Genomic DNA, 16,751 nt, shown 5'->3' on the forward strand with positions numbered 1-16,751 from the left:
CACTTTGCAGCAACTGTCAAAACTTCTAGAAGTTACTGTTTCGGTATTACCAACAAAAAAAAAATGCAATGTTAATTAAATACAAATGGGATTACGGGTTTTGTGAATGTTTTCTATTTACCGGTGCCACTCCCAACAACTTCAGGTGATCAAGTTCATTTTCCATACACAAAACACAACAGGTCAATTACTTCGCAATACTCGATTTATTTTGAACAATAGCAAAGTCATCTCACAGAGACTACTTTGATTTACACAGAACGCAAATAAATATATTTATAGGACCATTCGAATTAAGGACATGAACAGTTGATAGAAAATTATTTACAACACTTTGAATAGTGCAAAGCCCCCACACAAATGCTGACTCATCATTGAGCTTCTTGCATCCAGGAGAGTGGACGTGTGTGTGTGTGTGTGTGTGTGTGTGTGTGTGTGTGTGTGTGTGTGTGTGTGTGTGTGTGTGTGTGTGTGTGTGTGTGTGTGTGTGTGTGTGTGTGTGTGTGTGTGTGTGTGTGTGTGTGTGTGTGTGTGTGTGTGTGTGTGTGTGTGTGTGTGTGTGTGTGTGTGTGTGCTGCCCCCTTGTGGGGGATTAGAACAACTGACAGTACAGTACGTGGCATGTTAACAAAAACCTCGGCTGAAAATAAGAATGACTACAGATGGGATGGAGCAAAAGTAACCATATCGCCACACATCGCCGAGAACAGCTTCCACAACAAGGGTGATGTTAGATCATGGAGATGTAGCGTGGATGGGTTAGTTTAAAAAGGGTTATAAGACGGGGAGGGAGGGAGAAAAAAAAAAAGAACAGCTGAACGGATGAAGTCAGGTGAATCTCAAAGAGAAGTAGTGATCTTTCTCAAAAAGGTACATTTGAGAAATCACCAAAGACGTATGACATGTGAAACCCATCACAAGCACTTTGAAATTGAGAAAAGGAAAAGATGACGACCTAAAGACTGTGGCGGTTGGTGCCCACCACCCCTGAGTGATAACAGTTTAAAAAAAAGGTCTTAGCACCGTCAGATACCACACAACGCCAGCTTTGCCATTTTCTTTTCATTCCAAAACACAACGCCTTGGATTGCGACAGGCACAACACATTTTTTAAAGTGCACTCGCTCGATCGAGCCGTTGCTTTCACTCAACCTTTTTTTTTCTTAAACAATTTCTTCCCCACAAAACATCAAGCCCCTTTTAAAAAAAAAAAAAAAAAAACGGCACACACACAAGATAAATTACATTTTTGCCATGCATAACAATTTGTTGCATATTGAAATTTCTCGTTTTGCTTGTTCAAAACTTGGACCGTACAGCAAGGGTTGGATGCAAAACCTCCTCTTGTGGAGCGAGAATGTGCACATACAGTATCAGTCAAGTGTCGGTATTGCAGACACATGCATGAACATTAGAAATACATCGTTTGTGCTACTTTAAATAACCTGAAAATTCTAGAATTGCCATTTGGTCTTCAAGAGGCCCGTCGACGAGAGAGGTTTGTACTTTTAAACACAACTTGGCCAGACTGACGGACAGGACACATTTTAAGTCTACTCTTGAAGACCAAAGCCGTAGAAAAGCTAAACACAAAAACATACCGACGCTTCAGAGACGACAACCTCCTCGTGTCCTATTGTAGTAAATAATTGTGCATTGATTATGCATTCATCCGCAGTTCAGGCTGCAAGGCGGGAGGGGGAACCCTCTGATCATTGATCATTAAATTGGTTTAAATCATGCCAAAGACGAGGAAAGTGATACTGCGTTCGCCGCTGATTGGAGAAAGAGAGAACGGATGAGACCATCAGGAGAGTGTCGAGCCTCCACAGGCTGATCTGCTTTTGAGGTTTCAGCGATCAGCATTTCAAGACAGGAACCAATCGGAGAGAAGTACTCAACACGACCGAAGGGACAGAGACGGATGCATTGAGCTGATTAATTGACAGGTAAGTAGAAAATCATCTTTGAAATCATCTCCGTGCACTCATGCAAAAGACGTGCACAGTGGTGCATCTTTGGTTATGCATAGCGCTACGTCTCTGGTGTTCCGAGGTGCAATAAATAAGTACTACAGCAGGCTGATGCTGATCGGTATAGCCCTGTTCAGACTGCACGCACAGGCGTCTGTGTGAAGGATGGTGGATAACATAAACTTCAGATGTGGAACAGTTTCTGTCGAGAAAGCGCCCGTCAACTTGGTTAAGCGTGGCGCCTTGCTAAAGTTAGAGCCGTTTGGCTTTTGAACTTCAGACGCGCTGCAACCGGGCAGTGTGTCTGTGCGCTTTTTGGCACGTCATGGCATGTCCGTTTGTCTACTGCACTGGGTGGAGGTGTAGCCCTTCGAGTTAACAAGTAGTCTCTGAAATTGCACAGGTTGGCCCCATTGTTCCTCTCGCCAGCAGCGCAGTCTCGAGTACATTAAATTTCCCCCGGCTGCGTTCTGCTGGAAGATGTCGAAATAATCCTCCAAATCTCTCCTTGGGTCGCTGAGTGTTATGTGTCCTGGTACCTGTGAAGAGACAAGAGGGAACCAGTTGAGAGCGTGCGTATCAAAAGGAAACTAAACACACCCGACTATACCGAATGATTTCGTTACTTAGCAACAAAGCTCCGCCTATTACAGGAATCTATTTGCCCCGAGAGAATAAAGCCAATTACACAACAAAGTAAACACCAGATTAATATCAACGTTAGATATGTTCTGCAAACATATCAAACATTAGAGATTAGTTTGTAACAGGGAAGAGAAAGAAGTCAGTCTTTTGTTTTTCATGGTATTCTAATAAATACACTGACCACCAATGGAGGATTGTCTGGGCACAAAAAAAAAGGCCGACTATACTCAATTTATCTTTAAAAACATTGTGTAGTTGTGAGGCAGAACTTCTGTGCTCCCATCTTTTTGGCCACCCTATAAGGCTTGCTGTTAGTCAGAGACGGCTTTCTCACCCGCTCTGTAAAGGGAACTCAGACAGAGCTCCTAGCGAGGTCAGCTGCTCCTCCAGGGCCACGATGCGTAAACCGATGTAACCGGACGACAGCAGCAGCAGCACCACCCTGTAACCGACAAACACACATGAGTCACCTTTATTGTCTTTTTCCTGCAGACACGTTCGCCGTGATAAAGTTCAATAATATTGGCTTATTGCAGGTACATAGGGAACCAACAATAGCCAAACACTTTATTAGTATGGTCCTTTCAGAAGGTACTAAAAAAGGATGTCACTCTGCTAATAAAGCCAATAAACACTAGAGTGTACAAACATCAAACGGGAGAACTACTTATTTAAACAGGCGGGGAAAAGGAGTCTTGGGCATAATTAATGGGGTCAAATGTAGTTTAAGGGGCTGCTGTGTGTTGGTGTTCAGTAACTGTGTGCAAGAACAAATTCAAAAGTTGTCAGGCTTGGATTTTCTTTCATGTATCAGACAAGATGACCTAGTTTGTTACCGACGCGAGGAGAGTGAGGAGCATGTTAAAATAATCCCGAAGGACGATAAGGCATTGGATTAAAGGAAGAAGAGGGGACTTGCTATAGAGAGGAAGTGCTACTCACAAAATCAAGTAAATAAAGAGTAGAGTGTTGAGGGTGCTGGCCTCTCTCTGAACCAGCAGGGACTTGGCCTTTTCGGTCACATTCCAAACCCACGATCCATATGAACCTGGAGAAGGAAATACAGCATGAATATCAACATTCTCGTGTTGGCAGGTTGCAGCTTACGAATGCACAGTGTGTATATATATATATATATATATATATATGCACATTTTGTAGATTCAAACATAAACATCTTCCAACTAACACAAGCACAAGCCAGGTTTTATGGCAGAGCCTAACAGGACAGTCTACTCTAGCAGCCACTTTCACTGGTTGGCTAGTCGATTTATCAGAGTTTTTCCAGGACTCAGCAAGAATCTAGTATTAAATTGCAGTGTGTGTGTGTGTGTGTGCGTGTGTGTGTGTCTTACCCGATACTGACAGCTCCTCTGAGGATGAGCTATCACTCTGCTGCATGTGTAGGTTCCTGAAAGTCGGGTCATTCCCATCAGGCACCGCCTCTGAGGAAGAGAGAGAGAGAGAGGAAAAAAAAAAAAATGGAATCAGCGACAGCCGGCTATCAGACCTTGGACTTTGCATGTCAACGGGCTTGAACAGACATGAGAATGAGAGATAACTGCACCGAAAAAACAACAGTTTTTAATCCAGCTGATGTACTTTCCAAAAGGATTCTTGCAGACACTTCAATGCACCGTGGGTTACTTGGAAATGTTTGGATTTCTCCATCATAGGAGGATTCTAGGTCCAGGTAACATTTTATTATTTAGGTTTTGCCGTTTGGCACGTACACATAATGTTAAGGCCTCTCACCTCTGTGTGGTCTGTGCAGAGGCTGGTCCTGTACAGATGGGGACTCGGAGCCATCGAAGTGGTAGAAGCTGTCGTCCAGACTGGACTGGCTGGAGTTCTGTTGAGGTGAGCGAGAAACACCGTTACATGCGGGTCTATCCTATAATTCAGCCATATCCACATTCAGTGCTAATAAAAGGACAACATGTGCTCCGAGAAATATGTTGGATTTGCGCGCTATGAAGATAACGTCGACACATTGTTTTTATTATATTGTGAAACGGTCTCTTACCACAAGTTTGATCTTATCAAAGCTGTTCTCAGCTGAGGAGAAGACAGGGCTGCTGTTTGTGCTGCCGTCCTGTAACACAGAGAAATGTTTCCATTCGACTTGTTCGACATTGTATTTTTGAAAAGCAACTTTCATTTTGATAGTTTCATCATCATCATCATCATAATATAAATAAACTAAAGAGATATGCAACAAGGTTACAATAGCAGGGTTGCTGCCCTCTTCCCACTCTAAAACTCTATACAGTTCCACAACTACATTATTGACTGAATATTGGCTTATAATACGAGCAAATGTACATTTTTTTGTTTTGAAATCACATGAACCAGTGCAGAACTTCTGAAGATCTAAAAAGCAACTCACCTCTAGCTGAGGAGATACTGATCGCAGCAGCTGATAACATGATTCTCTGTTACGCAGCGACACAAACAGGAACTAAACAATGAGAGGGAAAATAAGAAAAGGAATATTAGCCATCGGAACCACCAAATACACAGTCGTTGAATAGATTACATACATTGGATTTTGAACATCTCTACTTATAGACTGTATGGCCATCAGAAGAAGGCTGTGTGGGGCAGAAGGTGAGAAACTGACCTTGTCTCCCTCTGTGGTGCGAATGGACAAGGCGTTGGGTACTAGTAAAGCTGTGTTCTGCTTCTTCACGATGTGGATGCAGGAAACTGGAATAATAACCTGGAAGAGCGCCCAACCACAAACAGAAAATGTTAGGAAAAGTGCAATAATGGGGGGAAATATCACAACAAAACAAATGTAAAAAAGGGCAGAGCGTCAGCCTACCTTAGTGTCCTTTAGCAGAACCGAGGAGTAGAAACAGGCATGGGTGTCGGTGATGTACAGTCGACCGTGGTAGGGCACTTCCTTCTGCAGGGCACAGATGTATGCTGGGAGAGGAGAGGAGCACACACACCTTTAGTTTTATGTGGTTCTTTCATTCAGTCGTGCATTCTCTCTTTCCTTTGGGTTTACCTACCGTGTATCAAGTCTTCACTCGTAGGAATGTCTGGAAATAACTTGTGGAATGTCTTGTTGTGCTTTATGAAACTCTAAAAAAGAAAGAGAAAAAAGAAAATGAAGCAAAAATCTTTCAACGAAAGGTCCTAAAAGAACCACAGAGGCCTGTACTTCCACCTGGCAAGTATAAACATCTATTTCTTCAAATGTGTGCTTACACTTTGTGATCCGGAGCCTTCCGTCCTCTCAAAGCCTCTGATGTTGTCGTCATCGAACGTCTGCGACCTGCGGAGACAACGATCACAGCCGTCAGTTTACTAGAGGCGCTACATGACTCCCTGACACCTCAGGGTCTTCTGGCCGCGTCAAAGAAATATTTGATAATAAAATAATTGGAACTATGGTTAGTGTTGATGTTCCTCAATCCAAAATGATGTGTGTTGAAAGTGGCTGGCTAGTTACACGGTCACAGAGGCAGCAGTGGGGATGAATACCACATCACAAATCTACCTCAAACATGTGAACCATGTGAGGAGCCGCTCACACAGTCATGAGTGTGTCACAGCTGAACACCAGTTGGTCTTGTGATGCGTGTTCAGAGTAGCCGTGTCTCCACTACGTCCAACGTGTGATTAACTGCATTTCTAGATTGAGCAATACACATCTGATTCACTACTTATATTTCAGTTTCAAGATCTAAATTTGGCCCGTCAGAATGTAGATCTGTGTTTCTATGAAAGTGGTCCATGATTATCTGTAAAATGCTGAGTTTGGCCCCTCTGTGTGTGCTTGTTCAGGATTATATTCAACAGTTTTAACACATTTAAAGTTGTTTTCTTCTGGTATTTTGTATCATTTATTATTTTCCCGTCAGTCCTACCGGATGGCGTCTTGTCTGGTGATGGTTTTGTGCTGATGGTCGAGCAGGGCAGCCTCCAAACTCAAGGCTTTCCTGGTCTCTGCCTTCCTGATGCTGCCGTTGCCTAAGCTGCTCCTGCTTTTCTTCACTTTGGCTGGCAGCCCGCCACCACTGCTCTCTACCGGGTAGCTGCTGGAAATGGCGGGGAGAGAGAAAGAAGGCAGGTTGAGCCACATTCAAGATATTGTTTGACAGCCAGTCTAATGTGCACGTACAATGAGCATGCGGAATTTCTCTTGCAAGGTTATTGCAAAAGAGACCACAATTACGGGCAATTTCACTACTATGTGAAAAAACACTGCCAAGCTAAAAGCATTAAGCACAGATCGTAAATGAAAGATCTGACTGATGAGAACATATTAAACCGGAGGAAGTCAGTGTGGGAAATCAACAACAGTCTCAACCGGAATAATAAATCTATAATCTATAAATGACTCTTGTGCAAAGACGCCCGGCACAATTTCCTGCACAGTCATCGTCCATCACCAAAGATTAGCAGAGTTAAACACTCTGAACTTCAACAGCACGTATCAGGCTTTACCTCGCCTTGGGTTTGGGTTACTTATCATTGTTTTCAGATCTTAATAGCTAAAAATATTCCACTCTACTTAAATGAAAGGCTGTGTGATGACTGGACTGACATCCAGCAGACCTGGGGTTTATCTTTACGATGTGTTGGGAAGGTTTTATTGATATCCTTTGCGTCAGTGCTCCGTTTGTGGCTGTACGATTCCACCTCCTCGCTGCTTTACAGGCTGATCAAGGTAGACTCCTGCTCTAAAAGTGACAAGTCGCTGCACATATTACATTTCAATAAAAAAAAAGAATAAACTGGCTTGTAAAAAGGAAGGTTGCAGGGTTTACTACAGCCAGCGTGCTCTTAAAGAGACCATGGCCTGTCCTTGACCCGGAACAAACGAGCCGAAAATTCATTAAAAAGTCCAACGAACCGAAAGCTTATGACACAAATACGATGCAGCTCAAATATGAGGCTACACAAGACTAAGCCTCATCTCAGCAAAAAAACACCCTCAACGACTAAAGACAGACAACAACAAAGAACAGCTTACCTGGTGAATTTCAATCGCTTTGATGAACGGAAACTCATGTACCTACTGACAGTAGGCATTTCCTCTTCTTACAGGAAAGAATAAAGCCGTACAGACTGGCTTCACACCATCGAAGTGGAAAAGTTACAAAATAAAAGACTAAGATCACAAAAAAGATCTTTTACAGTTATCTTTATGTTTTGAATGGTCCAAGATGAGTTGTTGTCCTCATTAAGTCAAGATCTTTCGCCACATGCTGCCAGAAAACCACTGTATTTCAGTGTGTGCTGGTAAGAGGAAGCCACTTTGTGTTAAGAATGGTGTGATACTCCGTAGGCTGACGTCAAACTCGGCCACTCCCCCACAGTTAGACAAGCATGAGAGTATACAATCTCTCACGCACACACACACACACAATCTCTCCGTGTCTCTCACACACACACACACCCACACACACTCAACGGTGCGCAACACACGCACCGACATGTTTAAGGAATGAAATTTTCCACTGACAAAAAACATCAAAATCCTGTCTTGTTGGGATTTGTTCTGGAAACTTTTAAAACTTGAGGTCACATACTTGTGAGGTGCTCAGACTGGCCCATCTGGACCGATGTAGGAGTGGTGCATTATCTGTGTGCCTGAAGGCAACGAATGAAATACCACGGAGACAGAACAACCTCAAGTGTTCCCTACATGAACTTCGGGGGATTAGAACGAGTCAGACTTTCGATTAAAGCGACTGACTCAACAACTAGATGGCAGCATATTAATAAAATACACATTACTTATAGTGCATATAGGGTGCTGCACTGCTGCAAAAAACTATTTCTGCACCGCGTCACCTGAGTAACTGGAGGAGAGGCAAACATGAAATGATGGCTACTCCGTAATAAGTCTTTACCGACCAGCAACACTTCTTCACATCAGTACAAAAAGAGCTTTCGCCATTCAAGAGATGTTTTCCTGGGTAGTGGAATCGATTTACATCTTTAAGAGTCATTAAAGCTCAATAAGCCAGTTATTACCCATGCTAAATTAAAACCCTTTGTGGGAGGCTAATTGTAGCTGTCTCCAGAGAGGTAAACAACACTTTCACAGGTATCCTTTATTCTAAAATATAAATGCTTAAAACTCAACTTTGGGGCAAGTAAAACTGCTAAGGTGTGTGGAGCTGGTGTTTGGCTCAATGAAACACTGATTATGTGTGTTTCATAATCAGGGACCAGGTGTTAGTCTGTGAGCCATTTCCACGAGGCAGGGGGTTAAAGTGGCAGGGCAATATAGGCCGTATTTAAAGACTGTTGACTGACTTTCTCAACTACTTCCTCTCTTTACTCAGGACTAACCAGAAGCATTAACACGGTCACGTTGAAACCGCTTCCTGTAACACTCAGGCTAGACCTGCACTCCTCGCTTCTTTCAGTAGGATGTGCTTTAAAAAAAAACGTACAGTGTTCAAGGCCAAAGCAATCAAAAGGTTAACAGGTGAGTGACAAGAACCGTGTTATCACTAAAAGGTTACAACATGAGAAAACAAAATAAGACATATTGTGAAATGAATGATTTACTCCATAAAAGTGGCGTTTCTTAAGGACTGCTTCATGTTTACAAAGCAGGAGGCGGACTACCTGAAATGGGTTTGCAACAGCCAGACAAAAGGCCTTGACCTCTGACCTACTTCCTTGTTGGAGCGCTACATCACACCACCTGACGCAATCAATGTCGGTTAAAGTTGCACTGCCACCCTTGACATTTCAAATCATATCAAATTATCAGCAGCAGCGGATTAAAAAGTTACATGCGCGAGGTTACAGGAGCATATGAATCAGGACTCGCTTCAGAGTACAACTCGTCTCACATGACGAACACATAACACTTTGATACGTTTCTTTATCTGCATTCGCTCTGGTGTTAAGTTAAAACATTAGACATAGCACTCGTTCACAGTCACAGAACTGTGACCACTGCCATGTTAGCACATTTTCCTGGATTTACAAAGGATCTATTGAAAAGAACAACACATTTTTCCAGGTACAAAGACTGTTGATCCCCAGTTTCTGTACGACTCCATGACAGAAGTCCACAAAGAAAGTTTAAAGAGTTGTTCCCACAGGCAGGTGAAAAAACTAAAATAGGGAGAAATGATAGCCAAATAATAAGACTACATGTAATCAATGTTGCTCAAGTCAGTCCTTCCTCATCTGATACGGTTTGAAAATAAAGAAACGGGGATTTGCTTTCTAGCCTTACCTTCCCAGATTCTCAGCGCCCTGTTGGTTCAACAAGCCTTTCCCTCTGCCCATGACCAACGGAGGTCTCTCTGCACTCGCTCCCTCGATCTCTAAAAAGCTTGTAACCACGACCGGACAAGGCAACTCAACGAGTACGGCAGTTGTATCTTTTGCACTTGGACCCCGAGCACCGACGGCCGAATCACAAAGGGTGTAAAGGTCTGTTTTACTGCAACGCTTTAAAGCATCACAGAGTTCAACGTGAAGATGGTTCCGGAAACACGCAGCAGGACAGACAACGAGAAGGAGAGGTGAATAGAGTAAAAAAAGAAGAATAGACTGGGGTTTAAGCCTGAAACGCCCTCCCAGTAGGGGGTCGATGATAGAAACACTGCCAGGTTATTCTCAGTTTAAAAGGCCCGACGACGACATTCAACAGCCTTTTCTCAATAACAACAGGGGGGGGGTGGCTTTAGAAGCAGCCATTGAAATGTTCATGACAATAGCTAGTGCATCCTCTTTGTGTACCATGCTAATGGAGCCAGAACACACAGGAATAGTTGTGTTTGACTAGAGGGCAAAATGGGAAGAAAAGCTCAGATTACAGAATGAAAATAGAGGAACTCAGTAGACTACGTACTGTAGGCTTAATGCAACAGACTGTTTCATTCACAACCCTCGTCTGAGTGCTGTACCTGTGACACTGTACTGGAGCGCCATGCAGAAAGATTAAGTACGACTGCACTGGGTGACGTCGGTCCATATTTAGCCAGCGAGCATTGCTCCTTACCTCGCCTGTCTCACTACCACCTGCCAAGTTTTCACTGTACACCTCCTGGCGTTGATCTGCAGGAGGAATGCTGTGAGACAGCTGGGTTATAAATACATGTTGGCAGAATCAAAAACAGCACCGGTTCGCTCTTTTCTACAGCCATGTGGCCTCATGAGTTCTCCAGCCTGAAAGCAAACCTCCTGCTGGCTTATCGACAGGTGCTTTGATCACTACAAACCGAGGGAAAGTCTAATTCATTTCTTAACACACCAGTTCATCACGGTGACATTTAAGCAGGAAGACGGTGTCACAGGGGTCCCTTTCTGGCTCGGACCAGTTAGATAATTACTGAGTATACTGAACAGATAATACATCTGCATCACAACGCTTCCTTGTTCGCTCACCTCACTTCACTGCCTGTGTGTACATACCCATGAGAAGTCTCCGTTTTATCTACAGATAAAACTTGCACATTGCTTGTGAGGTGGTGCAAGGGCACCTGATAGCATGTTCATCTTTGTTCTAGAAAAAGCACTCATGGTGGAAATACTTAACTTAAGATACTGGATTGCACAAAATAAATTCATGTAATGCTTAGACTGGCCCTTTAACGATATAAAAACAGGGCAGGAAACGTCTCTTTCCATTTAATTTCATTAATTGAAAAAGGTAATAAGCAGAAAGTTAGGCATACTTGTTGAAATTCATTGGAAACTAGCTCGACATTCCAGTCGACAGAATAACTCCCCTGGGAGTCACGGTGCTTCCGTTTGCGGTCCCGAGATGAGACATATGATCCCGGGAGTCCTGCTGCAGACGTCAGCGCTTCACTGAACTCACCCGGAAGACAAAATCGCTTCTGTGTTGAATGCTTGTGTAGAAGCTTTGCAACAGGCAACATTACTGGTCTAACAACACGAGCCTCCAGGTTCACACGCTATGCTGACGCGAGGCTACACTTCCACGTAATCTCTGTGAGATCACCTGAGACTTTGCAGAGTCAGATAGCGTCAGGGCACCATCTCCTGGAGAGTTGTGGATCCTTTTTTGTCATGAGAACAGCCGATTCCCCCATCAGCCAATCAAAACCAGCCGATTCCAAAGCAAAACAACAGATTGTTGCAGCTGGGCTTCATTGCTCCAAATGAGACAGTAAAGACGTAAACAAAAAAATCAACTACGCAAACAGCATCTGAGAGTCCTAATCTGTGATAATGTGGTTTGTTTTCCATTTTTTACCTACTTTGAAACTAAGACGAGCCAACATTTGAAAATGAATACGTTGGACGTACAAGTGTGTGCGTAAGCTTCGACAGAGCAGCCAGGAAGGGAAGCAAGCTAGTAGTGGTGGCGAAACAACACGCCATGTGGTGGCCTGCCAGGCCTCAATCTGCAGGAGAACTGTGTGTGTGCATGTGTGCCAAGTGGAACAGAGCGTGTCTGTGTACATGTGTTACAGAACAACTGTGTGCGAGTGGGAAGTCATGTGGCCTCGTGCATGCAGCAGCTCCCTCCACTTCCTCAGTGCTAACTGGACGCAGGAGACAGAGAGGGTCTTTCTTCAAGGCGGCTCAAAAATACTTTTCAAGGACATCCATGGTGCGTTGTGGCGGCTGGAAAATTCCACCTGACTTTTGAAATTGTTTAAAATAAGGTCACAAGGGGGAGGGGGGGGGGGGGTCTTGGAATTAATCTAGAGCAGAATGTTGTTGCTCTCAGCTCCACAGAACAGCAGGTCGTCTGTGTCATATCAACAAGTACGACGTGTGCGAAAGCCACTGAGTCTAAACGAGTCTCTAAAACCTGGTATAAGCCTGCGTAAGGCTGAAATACCATCCATCTTGGAAAAACAAAATATATCTTCAATGAAAGTAGTCTACAGCAGGTGATTTTACTCGCAGTGTTCCCACTGTCAAAAGGACTGGGCTTATCTTGAAATCATTACACTATGTAAAAAAAAAAGTTCACTTACAGACTATTCTGTTATCCTGGTGATCAAAGCTTAGCCAAACACCAATCGTTTAGATAAGCTTGCATATAGCCTCATGTGACTGACCTACGGCAAATACGTGGTGGTGGAATTCACCAGGCTACTGAGAGTACCAAAAGGTGAAGCGGCCAAGAAGAATACAGCCTTTTTCTTGGCTCTGTGACCAGAGCAGAGGAGTGGTCATTAGCACCAGCCCAACAGAGGCAGCACTTAACTTCAACCGTGACTGGCCAGCATGCACCCCTTCATTTAGCGATAAACAGTTCTGCAGATGTGGCTTTTCAAACCTCTAACTTGAGCTCTTCCTCTGCGCCTGCAGCACATCTCATAATTTAGACCCACACAAGTCTTCACTGCCCACAGCAGCAAGGACGCTCTGTACTACGAGCATCTTCCCGGAGCCAACAGAGCGCCTGCATAGCGGCCCCACCCAGCCTATTCCAGGCTCCTCCATCCAAGCAAGCTTTGCAGCAATAAGAGGCCTCCCTATCGAAACAAGGCTATTCATATGTCACCACTGTGTGCATGGCGAACCTGTATGCAAAGACGAGCTAGCAAGTAGGTGCTCGGTGTTAAAGCATGTGGTGTACTCATTTGTTCAAATACATGGCTAGTCTGGCATTTCTTATCCTCATAGGAGAGATTCAAGTGTAAGAACAAACTGACTAGAATATAGAGTGGATAGTGGTAGATCATACATGGTCAGAGACTTGGCTCAATGAGGTCTGACAATGCCACAACATAGTTATATGTGTGTGTGTGTGTGTGTGTGTGTGTGTGTGTGTGTGTGTGTGTGTGTGTGTGTGTGTGTGTTGTGGAAACAGATAATCACCATACATACCATACTACAGACACACCATAGCTTTGCTGATAAGCAGCAGGCCAGTCTGATTGGTGGGGCTCTTGTACTGGCTATCTATGGGGAGGGAAGCGAAAGGCAAAGCTCAGAGGCCGGAGAGCACCATCAGTGAGATGCAGGGAGCATTTATATAACACCATGTACCACCTGTGGTCGACTCATGGGAGCTAAAAATAGTCCGTTCTGGGAAAACATATACTTGCTTGTCCCGTGTGTGACAAGTGTGTGTGTGTGTGTGTGTGTTTCCTTGGGGGTAACACTACATGTGCAGGTTTAAAAGAGTGCACGATTGAATGTGGTTGTCTGCTAGGCTCGTCTGCTCTGGATCTCAACAGGGCTGGATAATCCAGGACAAAAAGGTGATGACAATCTGACCCACATTTTAAGCACTCTTTTAAGCAAGGAGGCATAGACGAGATTAAGAACCGACCACATCTGGACCAAGTTCCCCTTTCTGCCAGTCTACTATATGTAATGCTGTTTATTTACACTGCGTGGACTAGTTTAGTTGGCTACTAACATAGACATAAACAACACTTTACAGCAATAACGTGGGCCAATCATTGTATGGAAATGGACCAAGAAGAAAAGAAACCCTAGCATTGTGTCTGTAACCACACCTCGCAGACAAGCCTCGCGTTAACATTAAAATAAAGATAAATGGCCATCTTCAATACGCATTTTACTCAGTTATTCAAGTCCGTCTCGAGGCATGCTCTACCATCGATGTCAGGTGATTGTGTCAGCGACACCTCAATCAGTTACCAATGTTAGCAGAGTCAATAGGACGTTAAGCGAATGCTAAAACAGTGCAGATGCTGCGATATTGGTGGTATTCATGTAACGTTACACTTGTAATGCAGAGATGCTCGCAACAGCCATATTTTAGAAATAAGGCTAACTTCCCGAGTGTGTTTTAAGTCAGAATCCAAAGATGAACCATTACTGTAGAGGATGTAATTGACTGTGACACTGTACCGTTAGCTAAAGACAATTTAAATGCCAACACATCTTCGGCGAGGCGTGTGCTAACCTGCTAGCATGATCTACTAATTAACTGAAAGACGTCGCTTGTCTCCATTTACGTACGTTAACACATTTCACGTTTCTGTGTTAAATAAACGGTTACATTGACATGAGGTAACACCATAGACTGTCTATAAGAAGGGTAAAGCTATCAAATCGTATCGGTTGTTGTCATGAAATAAATGCTAACCGTTAGCATCCACCCCGTTGATGCTGCTCACCCGGCAGATAGCGGTTCAGCCACATTCACTGCACTCACCTCTCTTTCATGAAGTGCTTGAGTTTGACGATGGCCTTCTCGTCGATCTTCCTGAGGAAGGTTTTCAATCTCTCTCTCTTGTTTTCAAGCATTCTTCCCTCAGCCAGTGGTCGCCGGTTCGTGTAGAGAAACGACGCTTCCACGCCAGACCTCCACACCGTTCTTGTTTGGCTTCTGGCTCTTTTTTTTTTTTTTGCTCTCCTCCTCACTCCATCCACGGCTGATTAAGATAATGAGCCCCAAATCGGACCAAGTCAGCCGTCCAATCAACGTAGCCGACGACTTGCGAAAAGTGGTCATGTCATACCGGTTATCCAATCAAAACGGGGTAGTTGGCTTTCACCGACCGCCCATTACCTTATATGGTAGTCATGTCGTCACCTTCTGAGATGTGAATGGAAGGGAACACAGTGTTGTGTCCACAGGTCCTTTTAAATAATGATTTGGGCTTATATGTAATTTCAACATGTGAACAATATATATATATACATGTTGTGGTTTAACAGTATGGTTTAATTGTATTTGTCACATGACACTGCTTTATCGGTCAGAAAAAATAACTACTGGTACACCAGGGTGGGGCTGCTTTACATACTGGTTTACATCTACAAACTTAGTTGAATTGTATTGTAAGAGGGTTAACCTATACCATATGCTATACAATAATATGAATAATGACAGTGGAAAATAGCACACATGCTCATCTGAATAAGGTATAAGCCTACTGTTATTGTCAGTTATGTTTGATATTACATTTGATCTTTTAAACCTTGATATTCCTCTAAAAAAAAAAAGCAGTTGTAGAACAAGTACTGAACCCCGCATAAGCTGGCAGCATCCATGAAGTTAAAAAGTGAAATTATCTCATGAATCATAATCAGCCCAAGAACTAGTGAGGCTCAATCCTCTTTCTCGGGAAGTGGTCAGTGACTCCGAAGGCAAGTCAATTGCTCAGTTGATGGCTTTTTTTCTAATGCATGAATCACTTAAGCTTTGTGCAATAACTGCATCAACAAATGGCAAAGTCACAAGCCGACCGTACAATCAGCTAAATACAGCTAAATCGTCAGCTAAGTCACACTGTAGTCACACTGGTTGTCTGTGTGTTACTTGTGACTACCTTATGGGTTTTTGTAAAATGTTATGTTGTGTTCTAAAAATGTAATGTGCTCCAAAAGGGTGTTTTATTAAAACAAGATGTAATATCATAAGATGGTTTGCGCTTCCTTTTTACAGCAATTATTCAAAGGGTCCTTAAGCAAGGATTGTTTTTCTGTAGCGGACCCTGAACCTTGACCTCCACGTGAGGCGGGCTCCCCTTTGAAAAATAAAATGACATAACACAGACCGTGGCTGAAGAAGAAGGATATCCTGTTTTTGTAACTGTTATGGTTGGAATTCAGTTGATGTTTCCAAGTTTCTATATTGGCCAACAAAGTTTTACAACCTTGGCTATCAAGTTCCTCAAATGTGTGTACTGAATATTCATGATTTTTAACAGCAATATTTCAGCAATGACATTCTTTGGGAGATGGACTTTATTAGTAAATTTCAATAATTGTCCCAGACAAAGGTTTATGTTCATATATACTTTTGGATATATATTTATATTTATTTGTACATAATCGTTAAACGTTGAATGTTTATTGTTACATCTGTTCTACTTTTTTAGTTGTCCTTGTTTTATGTTTTTTTTTACATTTCTCTTGTTTATTTGTAAAGTTGTGTATGTACGTTGAGACCAAAGTGAAAACCGGAGTCAAATTCCATGTATGCGTATACGCATACTTGGCCAATAAAGCTGATTCTGATTCAATAAAGCTGATTCTGATTCAATAAAGCTGATTCTGAGAATGTGTCTTTACGTCACCGATACGTCACATCATGACAAATCAGTGGGTTGTTGAAACACATTTCACTCTGATTAAAACACAGCTGTCAGTATTTCCCTACTGTATTGATGGAGACCTTGATCATAATTAAAAAAAAGATAACCAATCATTATCAGGCGGCTGTTATGACAA

At 43.1% G+C, this 16,751-nt stretch overlaps 1 protein-coding gene across 3 annotated transcripts; it reads right to left on the reverse strand.

Moving 5' to 3' along the window:
• Window positions 1–193: 193 nt before the first annotated feature.
• Window positions 194–14,877, reverse strand: LOC306694489 (GRAM domain-containing protein 2B). Of its 3 annotated transcripts, none has more exons than XM_079157368.1 (13): window positions 14,728–14,877; window positions 6,500–6,670; window positions 5,838–5,904; window positions 5,639–5,711; window positions 5,446–5,549; window positions 5,242–5,340; window positions 5,008–5,079; window positions 4,645–4,713; window positions 4,374–4,470; window positions 3,974–4,063; window positions 3,561–3,666; window positions 2,953–3,060; window positions 194–2,512 (listed from the first exon to the last, which is right to left on the reverse strand). In XM_079157368.1, exons 1-13 carry the CDS (start codon window positions 14,817–14,819, stop codon window positions 2,497–2,499), a joined length of 1,164 nt encoding a protein of 387 aa, XP_079013494.1. In that variant the 5' UTR covers window positions 14,820–14,877; the 3' UTR covers window positions 194–2,496. The 3 variants fall into 3 exon arrangements, with proteins under 3 accessions (XP_079013494.1, XP_079013496.1, XP_079013495.1); XM_079157370.1 differs by lacking the exon at window positions 14,728–14,877 and adding an exon at window positions 7,609–7,849 and having other exon boundaries at window positions 6,500–6,667; XM_079157369.1 differs by lacking the exon at window positions 14,728–14,877 and adding an exon at window positions 7,609–7,849.
• Window positions 14,878–16,751: the final 1,874 nt, after the last annotated feature.

This window comes from Pholis gunnellus (genome assembly GCF_910591455.1).
Source record: "Pholis gunnellus genome assembly, chromosome: 4".
Lineage (NCBI taxonomy): Eukaryota > Metazoa > Chordata > Actinopteri > Perciformes > Pholidae > Pholis > Pholis gunnellus.